Source organism: Athene noctua, chromosome 8 (assembly GCF_965140245.1).
Source record: "Athene noctua chromosome 8, bAthNoc1.hap1.1, whole genome shotgun sequence".
NCBI lineage: Eukaryota > Metazoa > Chordata > Aves > Strigiformes > Strigidae > Athene > Athene noctua.
In genome coordinates, this window is record NC_134044.1 from 21,308,928 (window position 1) to 21,322,579 (window position 13,652).

General features: G+C 38.7%; 1 protein-coding gene across 6 annotated transcripts in view; it reads left to right on the top strand.

Annotated features, from left to right (window-relative positions):
- The first annotated feature begins 370 nt into the window (after nucleotides 1-370).
- The window catches only part of PEX5L (peroxisomal biogenesis factor 5 like), a 116,096-nt gene continuing 102,814 nt past the window's right edge, over nucleotides 371-13,652 (top strand). For 2 of the 6 annotated variants that reach the window (XM_074911946.1, XM_074911949.1), the window contains exon 1: nucleotides 371-736. In XM_074911946.1, the coding sequence (XP_074768047.1) occupies nucleotides 716-736 (21 nt within the window). In that variant the 5' untranslated portion in view covers nucleotides 371-715. The remainder of the gene's footprint in view (nucleotides 737-13,652) is intronic. The other 4 variants (XM_074911950.1, XM_074911947.1, XM_074911951.1 and 1 more) reach the window with 4 other exon arrangements.

A 13,652-nucleotide genomic window follows, 5' to 3' on the forward strand; every position in this document is an offset into this window, starting at 1 on the left:
TTTTGTAAATTGCTGCAGTGGAAGCCGCCAGCCCCTGGCGGGGTGGTGGGGCCGGGGGACCGCCGTTTCCCCCGGGACCCTGGCGGGGCTCCGCCCGGTGGCCGCGGCGCTCCGCGGGGCTCCGCGCGTTCCCCGGATGCCGTGCGCTCCCTCTGCGGAGGGAGGGAGGAGAGAAGGAAGGAGGGAGGGAGAGAGGGAGGAGAGAAGGAGGGAGGCCGGGGCTGCCTCCGGGAGGCGGGGGAGGGCCGCCGGGGCCAGGGCGGCGGGGCGGGCAGGCCGGGCCGGCTGGCAGCGGGACGAGGCGCGGCGGGCGAGGCCCGGGAGCGGGCGGCCCCGCTCCGCCCCGCGGCGCTCCCCGCCCGGCGGCCCCGCAGCCGCCGCCGCCCGGGTCCGGCCCGCCTCCCCCCGGCACCCCGCGAGGAACAGCTCCTTGGCAGTTCGCAGCGCCGCATTAAAAAGGGAGAGAGAGGGGAAGAGAGGCAGAGAGGGAAGGAGAGGAGGAAAGAGAGCAGCCCGCATCACCGGGTAACGGAAAGCAGTAAAGGAGCTGCCAGGACAAACTGAATCTTTTGCAAGAAAAAAATTAGCTCTTTCAGGGATAGGCTTTTTTTTTTTTCCCCCCCCTTTCTTGTAATCGAGTGCACAGGAGACGTGCCCCCCCCTCAGCGTACACCCAGCCTGCCGGCCTGAGGGGCACCGAACCAGACCGAGCAGAATGTACCAGGGACACATGCAGGTAAGAGGCTGGGAGCAGGCTGGAGAGCAGCACCGGCGGACGGGCTCTGCCGGAATGCGGTGCTGGGAAGTTTCTGTGGGTTGCGCGGAGGGGAGATGCCACCTTGGCACCGTGCAACAAGTGAACTGGTGCAGTATGAGCGTGGCACTCCAACTCGGGGCCGAGGGGAAGAGCGTGCCCGGGGCTGGCGCTGCTCGAGGGGGAGGATGGAAAAGGGGCGCTGTCAACTTCAGAACTAGGTGAACTTTCGTGTATATTTTTTCATTTTATTATGCCTGCTTGTTCAAACAGATTCAAGAGAGCATTCCAGGGCAAACATTGTTAGAGAATGCTTTAAGTGACACATGTCTCCTGCCATCTGCTTGATGCATCTCTTCCTGTATGTCAAGTGAAGGGCAAACAATAAGGGAAAAGACAGAGCACTTGCTTTGCAAAATCTGCAAAGATTTCGTGCCACACTAAAGCCATCGATTTGCACAGTGTGCTGTGTTTAAAGGTGATGGATTTCTATTCTTCCCTCCCAACATGGGATGAGGATTGATTTTGCTGAGCCCCGGAATGACTTTGTAGAATGAATTCAAACACATGTCTAAGTGACTTCAACGTTTTAGGCAGAGATCTTGTCTCATGATCCTATTAATCTACATTGATCTGGCATAGCAGAAAATGCCTCTCCCCAATAAAAACATACTAATGCCTTCGACATGATGACTTTAACCTTGACTCCCGCTCTCCTTCACATGGCTCTTCCTTGGAAAGCCAAGTCTGTTTTGAAGGAGAAGGAAATGCCAAAATGGAGTAAAGGTTTGCACTGATCTCCCAAATAAATTTCTTTGGTTTTGGACCCAGTCTGGCTTTGTGTTCATTGTCAGGAATGATCAATCACGTACAGTGGCACCAGCCTTGCACGTAGTGTCATTAGTACGAAGGCTGTTTACAGAGAAGCTGCAGTTTTAGTGTAAGCTGACCACTTCTGTTTGGTGTGATTCTGCACAGCATTTACATATCTACTGAATGGTCATCAGGGACATAAAACTTAAACCAATGTCGAACACAGAGTTGTTTACAATATATGTGAGTTAAGTGAGGACTCTGATTCAGCACTCTCTGCTTTCCAAACTGAATGATAGCAGTTACTTTTTCATGTTTGTGTTACCTGATCTCAACAATAAATAATGTGTCATAATATTGCTCGTGATAGGAGAGCAAACAGGTTTTAATAAGAAATATAATCAATGAAAGGAGTATATATCTTACTATATTTATGATAATAAGGTTAAAGTATGTGTTGTTTTATGGTAACACAAAAACAGCCCTGTAACTAATGATACTGAATTGGACCTCGGCAAATAGGTATTTATATCCTTAAGAAACCAGAAGTTCTTTGCGATGAGTAATATATTGAAAGGTTTCAACACATGTACAACACTTTTTATAAGGAAATGTAGCGGAATATTGAGGTGTCTGGCAACACTGTAAATTTTCTGAGTCATTAGAAGGTTGAAATCAAATTTGCAATAGAAAAATTGGGTTAAAACATAAATTTTGTGACTGATGTCCTTCAAATTTTTTTCTTTCAAAATATTTTTATTTTTCTAGCTCAAATGTAGTGAATTCTAACCAAATTCTCTTAAAAAGTTTGCTGAATTAAAAATACTATTAATATTCAGTGCACTTATTGTTAAAAATAAAAACCCACCTGAGTTAATTAACCAAAATTTTAAACATATTTCTGTCCTAACAGGAAGCATTAGTGTTCTTCAAATAACACCAATAAAAGCATTAGGAGAGATTTTTACATTTACTATAGCCTTAATTAAAGCCTTTAAGTGAGTCAGACAAAGACAATAAAGAGCTAGTTTCTTTGCAATGAAATGATCTAACTGTAATGTTTATTAAACCATGTTGGAACACAAACTATCAAGTTATCATGCAAGTATAAGATCAAACCACATGCTAACAAAAACATTGGCACAGTCTAAGCATGATGGGTCCTTTCTTACTGTCTCTAAGACTTCTGGTAAGACTTCTACTAACTTAAGGAAAACTATTTGCAATTGCCTGCCAATCTAAAATAAGGTGAACCATAAATCCATCCAAACTTGGGTGAATTAAGTCAGGCAGCTAAATCAGTACCTGGACTCCTAAACAAAACTAATCTTGTTTTTAAAGACACTGAGCACTCACAGAACTTTCACTTCTTAAAGTGAAATTAGAATGTTTTGCTGGACCCTAACCTGGGTACATAACCATTTAGCTTATACGTTCAAATGCAAAATGATGTGCTAATATGTAATGTCTGATCCTACACTCTAATACAGCAAAAGCTCTTCTGAAGTTATGGTAATATGTGAGTTGTCATTTCCCTTTTTCTTAATGTTTTGTTCTCAGATGTAAAATTAAAATGTGCAGATATAATTCTTTAGTCCAGTTACTTTAAAAGATGTTTACAGAGCCAATGTTTTACTAATAACCTGCTGTAACTCAGCTAATTCTTGGAAGACTTCTGAAAGGTGAGAATATTAATGACTGTAACAATGCAGTAAGCATAATTGCAGAGATTGAGAATTTACCCATCTTGAATAGGCATCAAGCATTATCAGCTTCAGTGGGGCATTTCTGAATAAGATCAATAAAATTCTTCAAGTGTAGGTGAAATCTACTTTGCATTTAAGCACTGCTGAAGTCCAACAAGCACCTAAAGTACTTTACTACGTCAATCCATAATATGGGTATGTCTTCTTAATTTTTAGTTTATAGCACAGATTAGTTTTGGAGGTTTTTTTTCTGAATCCCAGAAAATCACTTAGTTTATTCCAGAGTCCTAGGTTTAGATTTCCCTCTTACTGATTTATAAATAAATCCTCACAACACAGAAATACTAGAGAGGTCCTAAATTAAAATTCCAAAGACAGGAAAAAAAAATAATCTAAGAAGGTAAATTACTGGTTCAAACCACTTAATTTACATTTCCAGGTACCTTTCTCTAGGGCTAGCTTTTGCATTACTTGCACACTGCACTCTTTCATGTAAAATACTAGGAAAAAAGCAAAGTGGCCTTCCCCAGATCCAGCACCACAAACAGAAACAGGATGCAGTGCCATGGGAGCTCTTCAAAGCTACTTTGCTGTCATAACAAGCCTAAGCATTTGATTTAGCTGTTTCTACCAACCTGTTCCATTTACACAGTAATTGTCAAAAACATAACAGGGACTGGCATAGGTTCTAAAGCACACAGCTACCTCCTGAAGCCTTTTTCATGAGAAAGAGAACTTCAGATGTGATGCACAGACTATTTGCCTACAAACATACAAATTGAGTTATGTAAGAAGTCCTGTTTAATTCAGTAAATTTAGGCTCTGACAGGATAAAACCTGATGGTTACAGGAGCAAACCCTGAGATTACGTAGATATGGAAAAAGAGCTGAGTCTAAATGCTAAACAGTACAGGTGAAAGAGAGTATCTCTCTCAAGACAATGTGTGCAATCAAATGTGTGCTGTTTTCCATCTTCAAGGAAACAGTAGCAGACCAGATGGAAGCAGAACATAAACTGAGTTCATCCCACAGTCACTGTTCTAAAACGTCTATCATTTTAACAACCAACAATAAGATGTTTTAAAGTTTTTGCAGTATATTATATACCTAGTACCAAGTCCCTCCACTGACTTTTACGAGAGTTCTATAAATGGATGGAGGGTAAATTACAATAATAGAATGGGATTTTCAGCAACATTTGGCTTCCCAGGAAATTAAAAATAAATGCTTTCAAAACTGTTTGCCTTGATGCTGTATATAGTCAGCTTTCTCCAGTACAAATGCTTGAACAGAAGAAGTGTTTTGCCAAATGTTGGCATGGGATTTTATGTATGGCATTGTTATGTTTTGAGATGGCTTAATTTAGACAAAGCAGAAGTCTTGACCACTCATGGCTGTCACAGTTCCTCTGGCACTTTTGTGCAAGAACAGGCTTGTTAGTCATGATGCCTTGGCCAAGTTCCAGATCAGATAGTCTCCTAACCTTTTAATTGCATAGGCAATCAAATTCATGCCCATAATTGGTGTGTAGTGTTCTGTATTATTAAAGATATTTTACCATTCCACCATTGGCATTTCATATTTACATGAAATGATCCATATATTTCATTCATATTTCAGTAACATTTCAGTCATCGAACACATACCTACCTATATGATCGTAGTAGGTCTACAGAAAAATAGCTATGTACACATGAAAATTCTTGCAAGATGCTCGAGGGCTTCACATGTTTTTCTGGGCCTGAAAAGTGTTGCTAAATATTTTAGAAGTTATAAAAAAACATTTTTGTACTGATTTCCCAACACTTAAGACAGTCACTGGGAGAAGTGAAGCAGAACCGTGTCAAGATTAGCTGCAGATGCAAGTCCCATCTTTGCTTATTTGGTAACCTATTAAAAATACTGTAACAGTGTTGGTTGCACTGCCACATAAAATAAATAAAACCAAAGCTATTGATAAATTATGAATAAAAACCCGCTAATCTTTCAGCTGTGCATTTTGTACGTGAATAAAACATCCCACTAAGAATATGCACAACATAAAATTGAATTCAGTTCTAAACTGAATCTTCGTTCAGCTGTTAAGATCAACATAAACTTAATAACCTTAACCTACAAAATTCTAAAAACCTGGGTAGATAGCTGGAATGCTAACTGATCCCTAGTGATGTCGATGAATCATAATTCCTAACTGAAATTCTATTATGATAAACTGATAATTTTTCATTATTACAAGCCTTTTCTAGACTCACAATACTAGGGCAGTGCTTATGATAGTATGTTTTCCATTTCATCTTGATATTTGAGTTATTTACTAGCAGCTTTTCAAGTTTTGAACTGCTTATAAATGAAACAAGCTAAAAATAATGAGCTGTTCTGCTGAAAGAAGTTCATTCAGAGAAAGTAGGTGATATACTGCTTTTGGATGAAACACATACTGAAACTGTACAAACTGAGAGTATTTGCAATGCCGGTATAGAGGAGCATTCCTTGAAGCTGTTAGGCAGTTTTACAAGAACCTAGCAGAAAATCTTGCAAAGACTCAGAAGCTCTTGGCACACAGTGTATTTTTGCTGGATGCAAATTAAGAGGAACTCTTACTAACTAAATAAGGATCCATCCCTCTATTCTGGAATTAAATTCATTCAAAACATAGAAAAACAACAGTCCTTAGCACTGTCATTTATTTATATAAATATGTTAGTCTAAATCCAGTATATAGCTTTCACAAAAGAGGCACTGTTTACTCAAGAAATCGGGCTGTATTTTTAAAAAATCTACCACTATTGTCACTGCAGTTTCATTTATGCAGCCAAGCTCACTCATGTCATGGCTGCAAGCTATGTGCAGTGGGGTCTGGGTCACCTCTCAGCAGCACTTGGTCACAAGGCAAAAATGTTCCACAGTGCAGTTCACTGCCATGAATTGATGGCTGAGGACTCTTCTGCCAACAGAGCTCACTGCTCACAAACTAGGTCTAAATTGGGAGACAATAGGGGACCACCAAGAAAAGGACAGTAGCTGGCTTTAAAAGAGCAACTTGGCTTTTTGCCTACAGCCACTATGACATGTTTGTAGGGTAGACCAGTGTCCATGAGCTCTGTTTTCTCACATGCTTATCTATTTTGGCAATCCCTGGAGAAAAATAACCGCACTACTTTCTGACTTTCTCTGTAAAATATGGGAACACTCTACTGCTTCCTGTTCACCTGTCCTAGAGCAGTCTACTATCTGCTGGTAACTTGCTGCTGTTAATTTCATATCAGTTCATTAAAACACCTCTTGTCCTAATATCGATGTTGAATATAATACAAATTACATGAATACAAACATCTTTGGACAGCATTTTTCAATTAGCGTACAAAATAACAGCAATGCGTTTAGAATCTGTCAGTATAACAACGAAAGCCTGTGATGAGTACTGTGCAATGAATTCAGACAAACAGTCTTTCTTGATTACATTAAGACTTTGTTTTCTGTTATGAGATACATAAAAGAAGTTCAAATACTCTTATCCACTGACATTTAGAAATGACAACTTAAAAATGATTTTGACATGCATTTATTTTAGGACTAGTCAAATATTTTTTTGTATTGTTATTTCCTTAGCTCAGTCATTTGGCTTATAGAATAGTTTTCAAAAGCTGAACAAACAAACCAAAATTTGCCTTACCAGCATTAGATCTAGTTGTATCTATCTTTACATGAATGAATGTAAGTGGAAATTATGCTGATGTAAATAAGAGAATAATCGGCTTCCAAGCCTTTTTCACATTAATCCCCATTTTCATAATGTCACCAGTCGGGTTCCAAAGTTGCAATGTAAAGTAGAGAATACAGCATGTCCTGAGTAGGGGCAGAAAAACTTTTATAAATTGAATTTTCTAATTCAACATTTTCTAACTGGCACATGTGTCAAGAAGAAGGTTCAGGAACTCTTAATTACTGTTCAGTAAAAGTCAATTCAGAGATAATGCCTGCCTATTTAAGCCTACCCTGGAATACAGAGATCTGTTTCTCAGTAAGGAACACTGAACATTAGCGTTCATCTTCATAGAGTTTACTAAGGTCAAGTTTGCTAATATGAATGTAGGAATAAGCAACGACTATAATAAATAGAAGCTTTTTGAGTATTACATAAAACTGAGAGGAAACATCAAATTTTGATGCAACAGTAATCTCTCAGAGCTTTTTAAAATCCAAGGGAGTATCCTCTAATAGGAAGATCTGAAAAGAAGTCGGTACCTGGTATTTTACACAGAAGAGCAGATTAATATTATTTATTTAAAGTAGAAGGATGGCCTTAGCTTCACTAAGGCCTTGGACACTATTGTCATGGAAGTAGTGACAGAAATGTCATAGAAGTGATTAATGAAATAACAACTTAGCTTGACACATCTCAAAATGACAAGTTATTTCTACTGTCATTCACTGAAGTTTAGCAAGGAAGATAATTTTCCAGTTACAGGCTTCAGATGTAGATGAGATCTTTCATCTTTCGCTATTTGCCATCTAACAGTCCTGCCAAGAACCAGGACAGTTTTAAGAGGCTTTGAAAAAGGAATACAAGGAAGAATGATAGATAAAAGAAAGGAGGAAAATGATGAAGCACAACAGAGAAAAATACGGCAAAAGACCAGAAACTGGGAAGGAAGTGCTATCACTGTTCTGAAAAATAGATTGTTAATATTACCACTGTACTTAATCCAGATACTGTACACCATGTAGCAATGTATATAAAACTGGAAAGGATGCATAGGCTTGCCTGAACCTGTGTAACAAAACAAAGAAATCTGAATTTAGAAAACAGCTGGCCATTACATGGAAACAGTGAAAGAACACTTATCCCTGGAGCACTCACAATAAAAGACTATGGGCTGTTCAGGAAAGACAGAAGACCAAAGGTCTTGGTCTCATTAGAAACCTGGATCCCAAGAAAGTGGTGGCAAATTTTGTAAGAAGCTTCAGAACTAATATTTTCAATTGCTAAAATGTTAAGATTAAACCAAGAACACACAAGGAATGCAGATGAAGTGCTCCTCAGAGGCAGAAGGAGAAAGTACAAGTTGCCTAAAGTAAAGCTTATTTAGATCTTGCAAGTATATTAAAACAGCTGCTGAAAGTTTTTCAGTTACATGATTAAGAAGGCGGGAGGGGAGCAAAACATACTCAAAGCAGCATTCATATTACGGATAACCTAATTTATGGTGCAAAACCAAAATGATTATGAGGGTCTGAATCCTGCAATTATTACAAATGTGTGAAGCAAAAGCTCATGCAGAGGTACACAATATAATCTCTATCCCAAACTGCTGACAGAATTAGTATATGAAATTGAAGACTTGGTAGCAAATATTTGTTTAGTTATGAATCCGGACATGGTGTCATATAACAGGACAGTAGAAAATATGTCAAGATAAGGTGGGAAAAATGGTAAGACAACACCCCAGATACCCACATGGCTATCCATAATCTGCAAGGTTTTAGGGGACAGACTTTATGGAAAATTAAACGAATAAACATACACAGAAAAATGGGAAAAATGTTAATTGCGTTTATCAAGAGAAGATAATATCAGGCTAACTTGACAGCATTTTCTGTTATCATAACTGGGGTTTTAGGCAAGAGAGATGTGACTTTATCTATGTGATCTTCGGTAAGCATTTGTTATGGTGCCATAAAATAAATTATTAGTAAAGCTGGAGAAAGTAAGGAATAATAGAAAATCTGTAAGAAGGGTAAGAAGCTCATTCATGGGGAAATGGAAAACAAAGCATTAAAGGAAGGACTGTCAAATTGAGGAAAGTTTAATAGGGGAGGTCTCTGTGGGTGACTGTTGAAACTAATGTCTGATGTTTCATCCATAAACATACTAGAAACAAGATGTTGCCAACATTTGTGTATTACTCATTGCTCGGAAACATCATCAGTATTGAGAAGCATCATCAGTACTGATGAGTTTCAGGTCACTATACAGAAGGAACTGTGTGAACTTCAACAATACAAATACAATTAAATTTAACAGCACAATATGCTGTTGAACATCAATAACAAAATATGGCTACCCTAAGCGGTAAGCTATCATTTAGAAGTGATTAAAAAGAAAGACTTGCACATATAAGATGACTACAAGCCATCAATATGATATATCCATAAAAAAAGACAGATGCAGTTCTAGTTTTAGAAGAATTTTTTCCAGAACAGCCAGGAAAATATCAATGCCAGTTTTTACAGTGCCACTAGCAGATTTTGAGAAACTTGTATAGATCTGGTCAAGAAGAGAGGCATGGACACAGGTCCAAAGAAGGATGATCAAGGAGAAGGGAAAGTCTGTCTTACGAGAAGAGACCAAAAGATTTTTGGCTTATTTTATTGAGCAAAATAACAGCTCAGCAGAAGTATAATCACAGCATGTAAGTGCATCAAGGAGATAAACAGAAGATAGAGAAAAACCTGAATTAGCTAAGGACAAAACTGGCACGGGAACAAATGGATATTAACCGGCTGTGAAAAAATTTAGGTTGGAAATTAGAAAAACATTTCTGATCATTAGAGCAATCAATATTTCCAGTAGTCTTCCAATTGGAACAGTGGAGGCAAAAAACCTAATTACTTTAAAGAAGAAATGCAGTCAGTTTATGAAAGATTTTGTATGACACGCTGCCTGTGAGAGCAGAAGACTGAACCTCAGTAATCCAGCAACAATGCCCTCCTTGTCTTCTGAAATTTCTCTAACTTTGCAAAAACAATCCCTGACTTGTTCAGTAAGACCAAACCCCTCAACTTTAAGAAGTCTTCCTGTGGCTGGGGAGGGCTTGATTGTCTTCACAGCTTCAGTAACCTCCTACCAATAACACCATACAAGCAGTGACAAATTAGTCTCACTTCCCCTCCCATTGCCTAGTCCAGAGCATCATTTCGGCTACTCTTGGAGCTGAGCTCTACAGTTTGGATACCCTTTCTGCCAGCTTCCTTATCGAGTCTCCCACTCAGCTGAACTGATAGTTTTGCTACATATAAAGCCTTAATAATCAGAGGAAATGCATTTTCCCCATACGGCTAAACTCAATGGTTCATACTAGAAACACTTGAAGCTTTTCCCAATCTTGTATTCATGTTCCCACAAGCAAGCACTGAGGGTTTGAAATCACCAGCTGTGTTAACATTGGGCAACAGTAAGCTTAAATTTATTTTAATAACAACTGAAGTGTTTGTGCATGAGGGTCTAAACTGGAACCCATCAGAACCAGCAGGGATATTTTCCCTGACCTCAGCAGAGCCAGGATACAGCATCCTACCACCAGCTCACTTGTCTCTCCTAAGCTCCGAAAATAAATGCAATAGTCCTTATTTAGAGTATATGCTCTTAAGTAAGAGAACTCAGTGCTCTATTTTGCAGTCCTAGTCAGGAAAAACTACTGAACTCGCTTCGACTGTTATCGTTGAAAGGATCATAAACCCACGTCTTATAGTCAGTCGTATGTTCCTTCCAGTAGACTGTCATAAAATTATTTGTGGGTTAATTCAGGTTTATAAAACTACTTCAGGATCTGATTGCCTGGGTTCCTGTCCCATCTCGGATCACAATAGCTATGATTTGCACCCCTCAATGTGCCAGGCAGACAGATGTCCATGAACAGTCCATCACAACTTGATAACATTATTACAGCTTTGTGACTCTTGGCTGCTAGCTGTTGCTGCGCTGCAGTTTACTGAGCATCACTCTGCTACTCGTATTTCAGAATTTCAGGAGTCATGCCAACAAAGAGTTTCCAAATAGGTGAGATCACTGGATAATGGCTAGTCAAAGATATGCAAAACCATACTGCTAAATTTACTGAGCAAGGAAATAAGGCTGGTCATTTGATGAATTAAGTACTCTTTCTTACTGGTACACAAAAACATGAATGCTCATTTCCAAAGTGTTTTCTCAAGTAGCCACTGACAAATATCAGAAATTAAAATTTCAAATAAAATTCCACTTATTTAACTCAATCATCACGGAGAAACTGTACGTTCAGGTTGTTGCATATATACTCCGTGTATTTGCTAAGCACCAAGCAAAGTAATATCATGCAAATTGCCAAATAAGTATTTGCTTTTCATTCTTGCACACAAACTTGCTCAAATTCCATCCTGTATAAGTATCATTTGCAGAATTAGAAAGCAGAAGGATTATGTTACTGAAGTGGCCAGTCAGACACGATAGACATAGACTAAAAAGACTACATATTTCAAGACATATCAAGACAAAGTTTGGCAAATGGCTAAAATGTATGTACATAGTGTGCCCACTGGGCAACTGCAGTTGGCTGACAAATTGCAAATGGAAAACATGGCAATAGTAAGGTTTTTACTGACATTTATACAGCTCTATTCACAAGGAAATAGAACGATTGGCTTAAGCTAATACACAATAAACAGTCAACTTTTTTTTTTTTTTCAACTGTGATGAGTTGAATGCCTGCCTGGTGCTTTTGCTGTATCACTGCTGACAGATGTTCTTTGATTTCTAGTCTTTTTTGCTAGATCATCAGTTTTAGAAATTAAAATTGTACCTAGCATTTCAGCAGACAAGTAGTTGCTTCAACTGCATAATATTTTGGACAGTGGTCAGCAAGGAGTGCAAAAGAAACAGACTGATCTACAAGTGGAAGCTTAGCACTGTTAGTTTTTTCACTGTGACATTTATATAACACATTGTGGTTTATGTTTGATGGCTGGACTATCATTCCCACTTCAGCTGACAATTAAACACATACCTATGAAAGACTGCTAATACTTTACAGAATACTCTTAAGTTTACTAGTCAGAGACAATTATGCCTCTTTTTTTGTGGAGCTTTTTTTATTTACATCCGACACTTCTTGAAAAAACAATAGAATCACTGCTTAAGAGTGCATCTACACCTGTTGTCTGTTTCTCCCCAATTAAAGTAAATATGAGAAGCATTATTTCAAAATAGGAAATTAATTGCAGATTTCTGTCCTGTGTCACCTTATTAATACTTATTACTGGCAGAGGATCATGGCACCACGTACTCATATACTACAAGATTAATTTTAAAAGATACTACTCTAGTTCATCTACTCCCTGTCTGGTGAAAACCTGAAATCCTGGTTCCAATAAAATCAATGTCAAAGATACCATTAATTTCAGTGTAATCAGAATTTTGTTTAGAATCTTTCACAGTAGGAACCATTGCTCCTTCTCTTAAAAAGGACAACTTCATTCTGTGAACACAGAGAAATAACTAAGTAGAAGTGGGCTAAATTCTACTTTGGGGTTTGTACCTGTTTACACTCCATTTGTATGTGGTACATTATTTTCTGCAGACAGTTGGAGGATTAAAATACCTATTGTACAATTTGAAGGGTTTTAATTATGATTTACTCTGTCTGTAAGAAAGGCAGGTTCCGTTATTGTTAGATCATTTCATCCAATGGGTTAGATGAAGAAAGCACTTAATATACTATGCAATTTTTGTGAAACTTATTTACTGACTGGATTTGAAAAAGGCAAGACTTGGCTCAGATCTGGGGAGAAAGAGAGAGGTTCAAAGATTTAGCATAATCAGCTAGGTGTGTATGGGAACAAAGGACCTTTCCTACCTGACAGTTCAGTATGTGAGAGAGGTACTAGTAGGACAGTTACAGCCACTGAAGTCTGTTTCCTCAGCAAAGATTAAATTCTCCCAAGTGCACATGTGCCAGGCCTTAAGATCCTGTGCTGTTCCAGTGAAGGACCTATCTGCTGGTTACAAATCATTTACACTGGGATCAACCCAAGTGACTATTTTTATTTAAATACAAGTTCTGTCCAATAACTTTCTGGATCCACAAGCATAATGAAGTAACCTCTGATGCTTGTGACAGTACTACAGAGGGATCTGGGGTTAAGTTCCTGCCTTGCCATTACCACAGATTTTCTACATGAACTTAGACAAGGCACACATTCTCTATGGGCCTCTGTTTTCTATCAGTAAGACAGGAATAAAACCACTTCCATCCACACAGGGTGTTATCCAGATATATTAAAACAGATAGAAGACACATGTTTGTGCACTTATGGAGACCACTTTTGTTTCTAATGCCTAAACTCGTGGTTTTTTTCTGATAAAATGAATAGTCATCTTAAAAACAACCTTTAGATTTGAATCCAAGCTTTTTGCCAGATTTCACACAAATTACAGTGTAACAGCATGCTACAGGATTCAGTGCCCTTCACATAACTGAATTGGTAGGAGAGTTAGAAGATACATACAGATAACAAACCCCAAAATACAAGAGGGCTGTCTTCAAAACATAGAAACCTGGCCAACACTGGGACATGGCTGATAAAACATGGATAGAATAATGATTCATGTAAGAGAAGAGAAG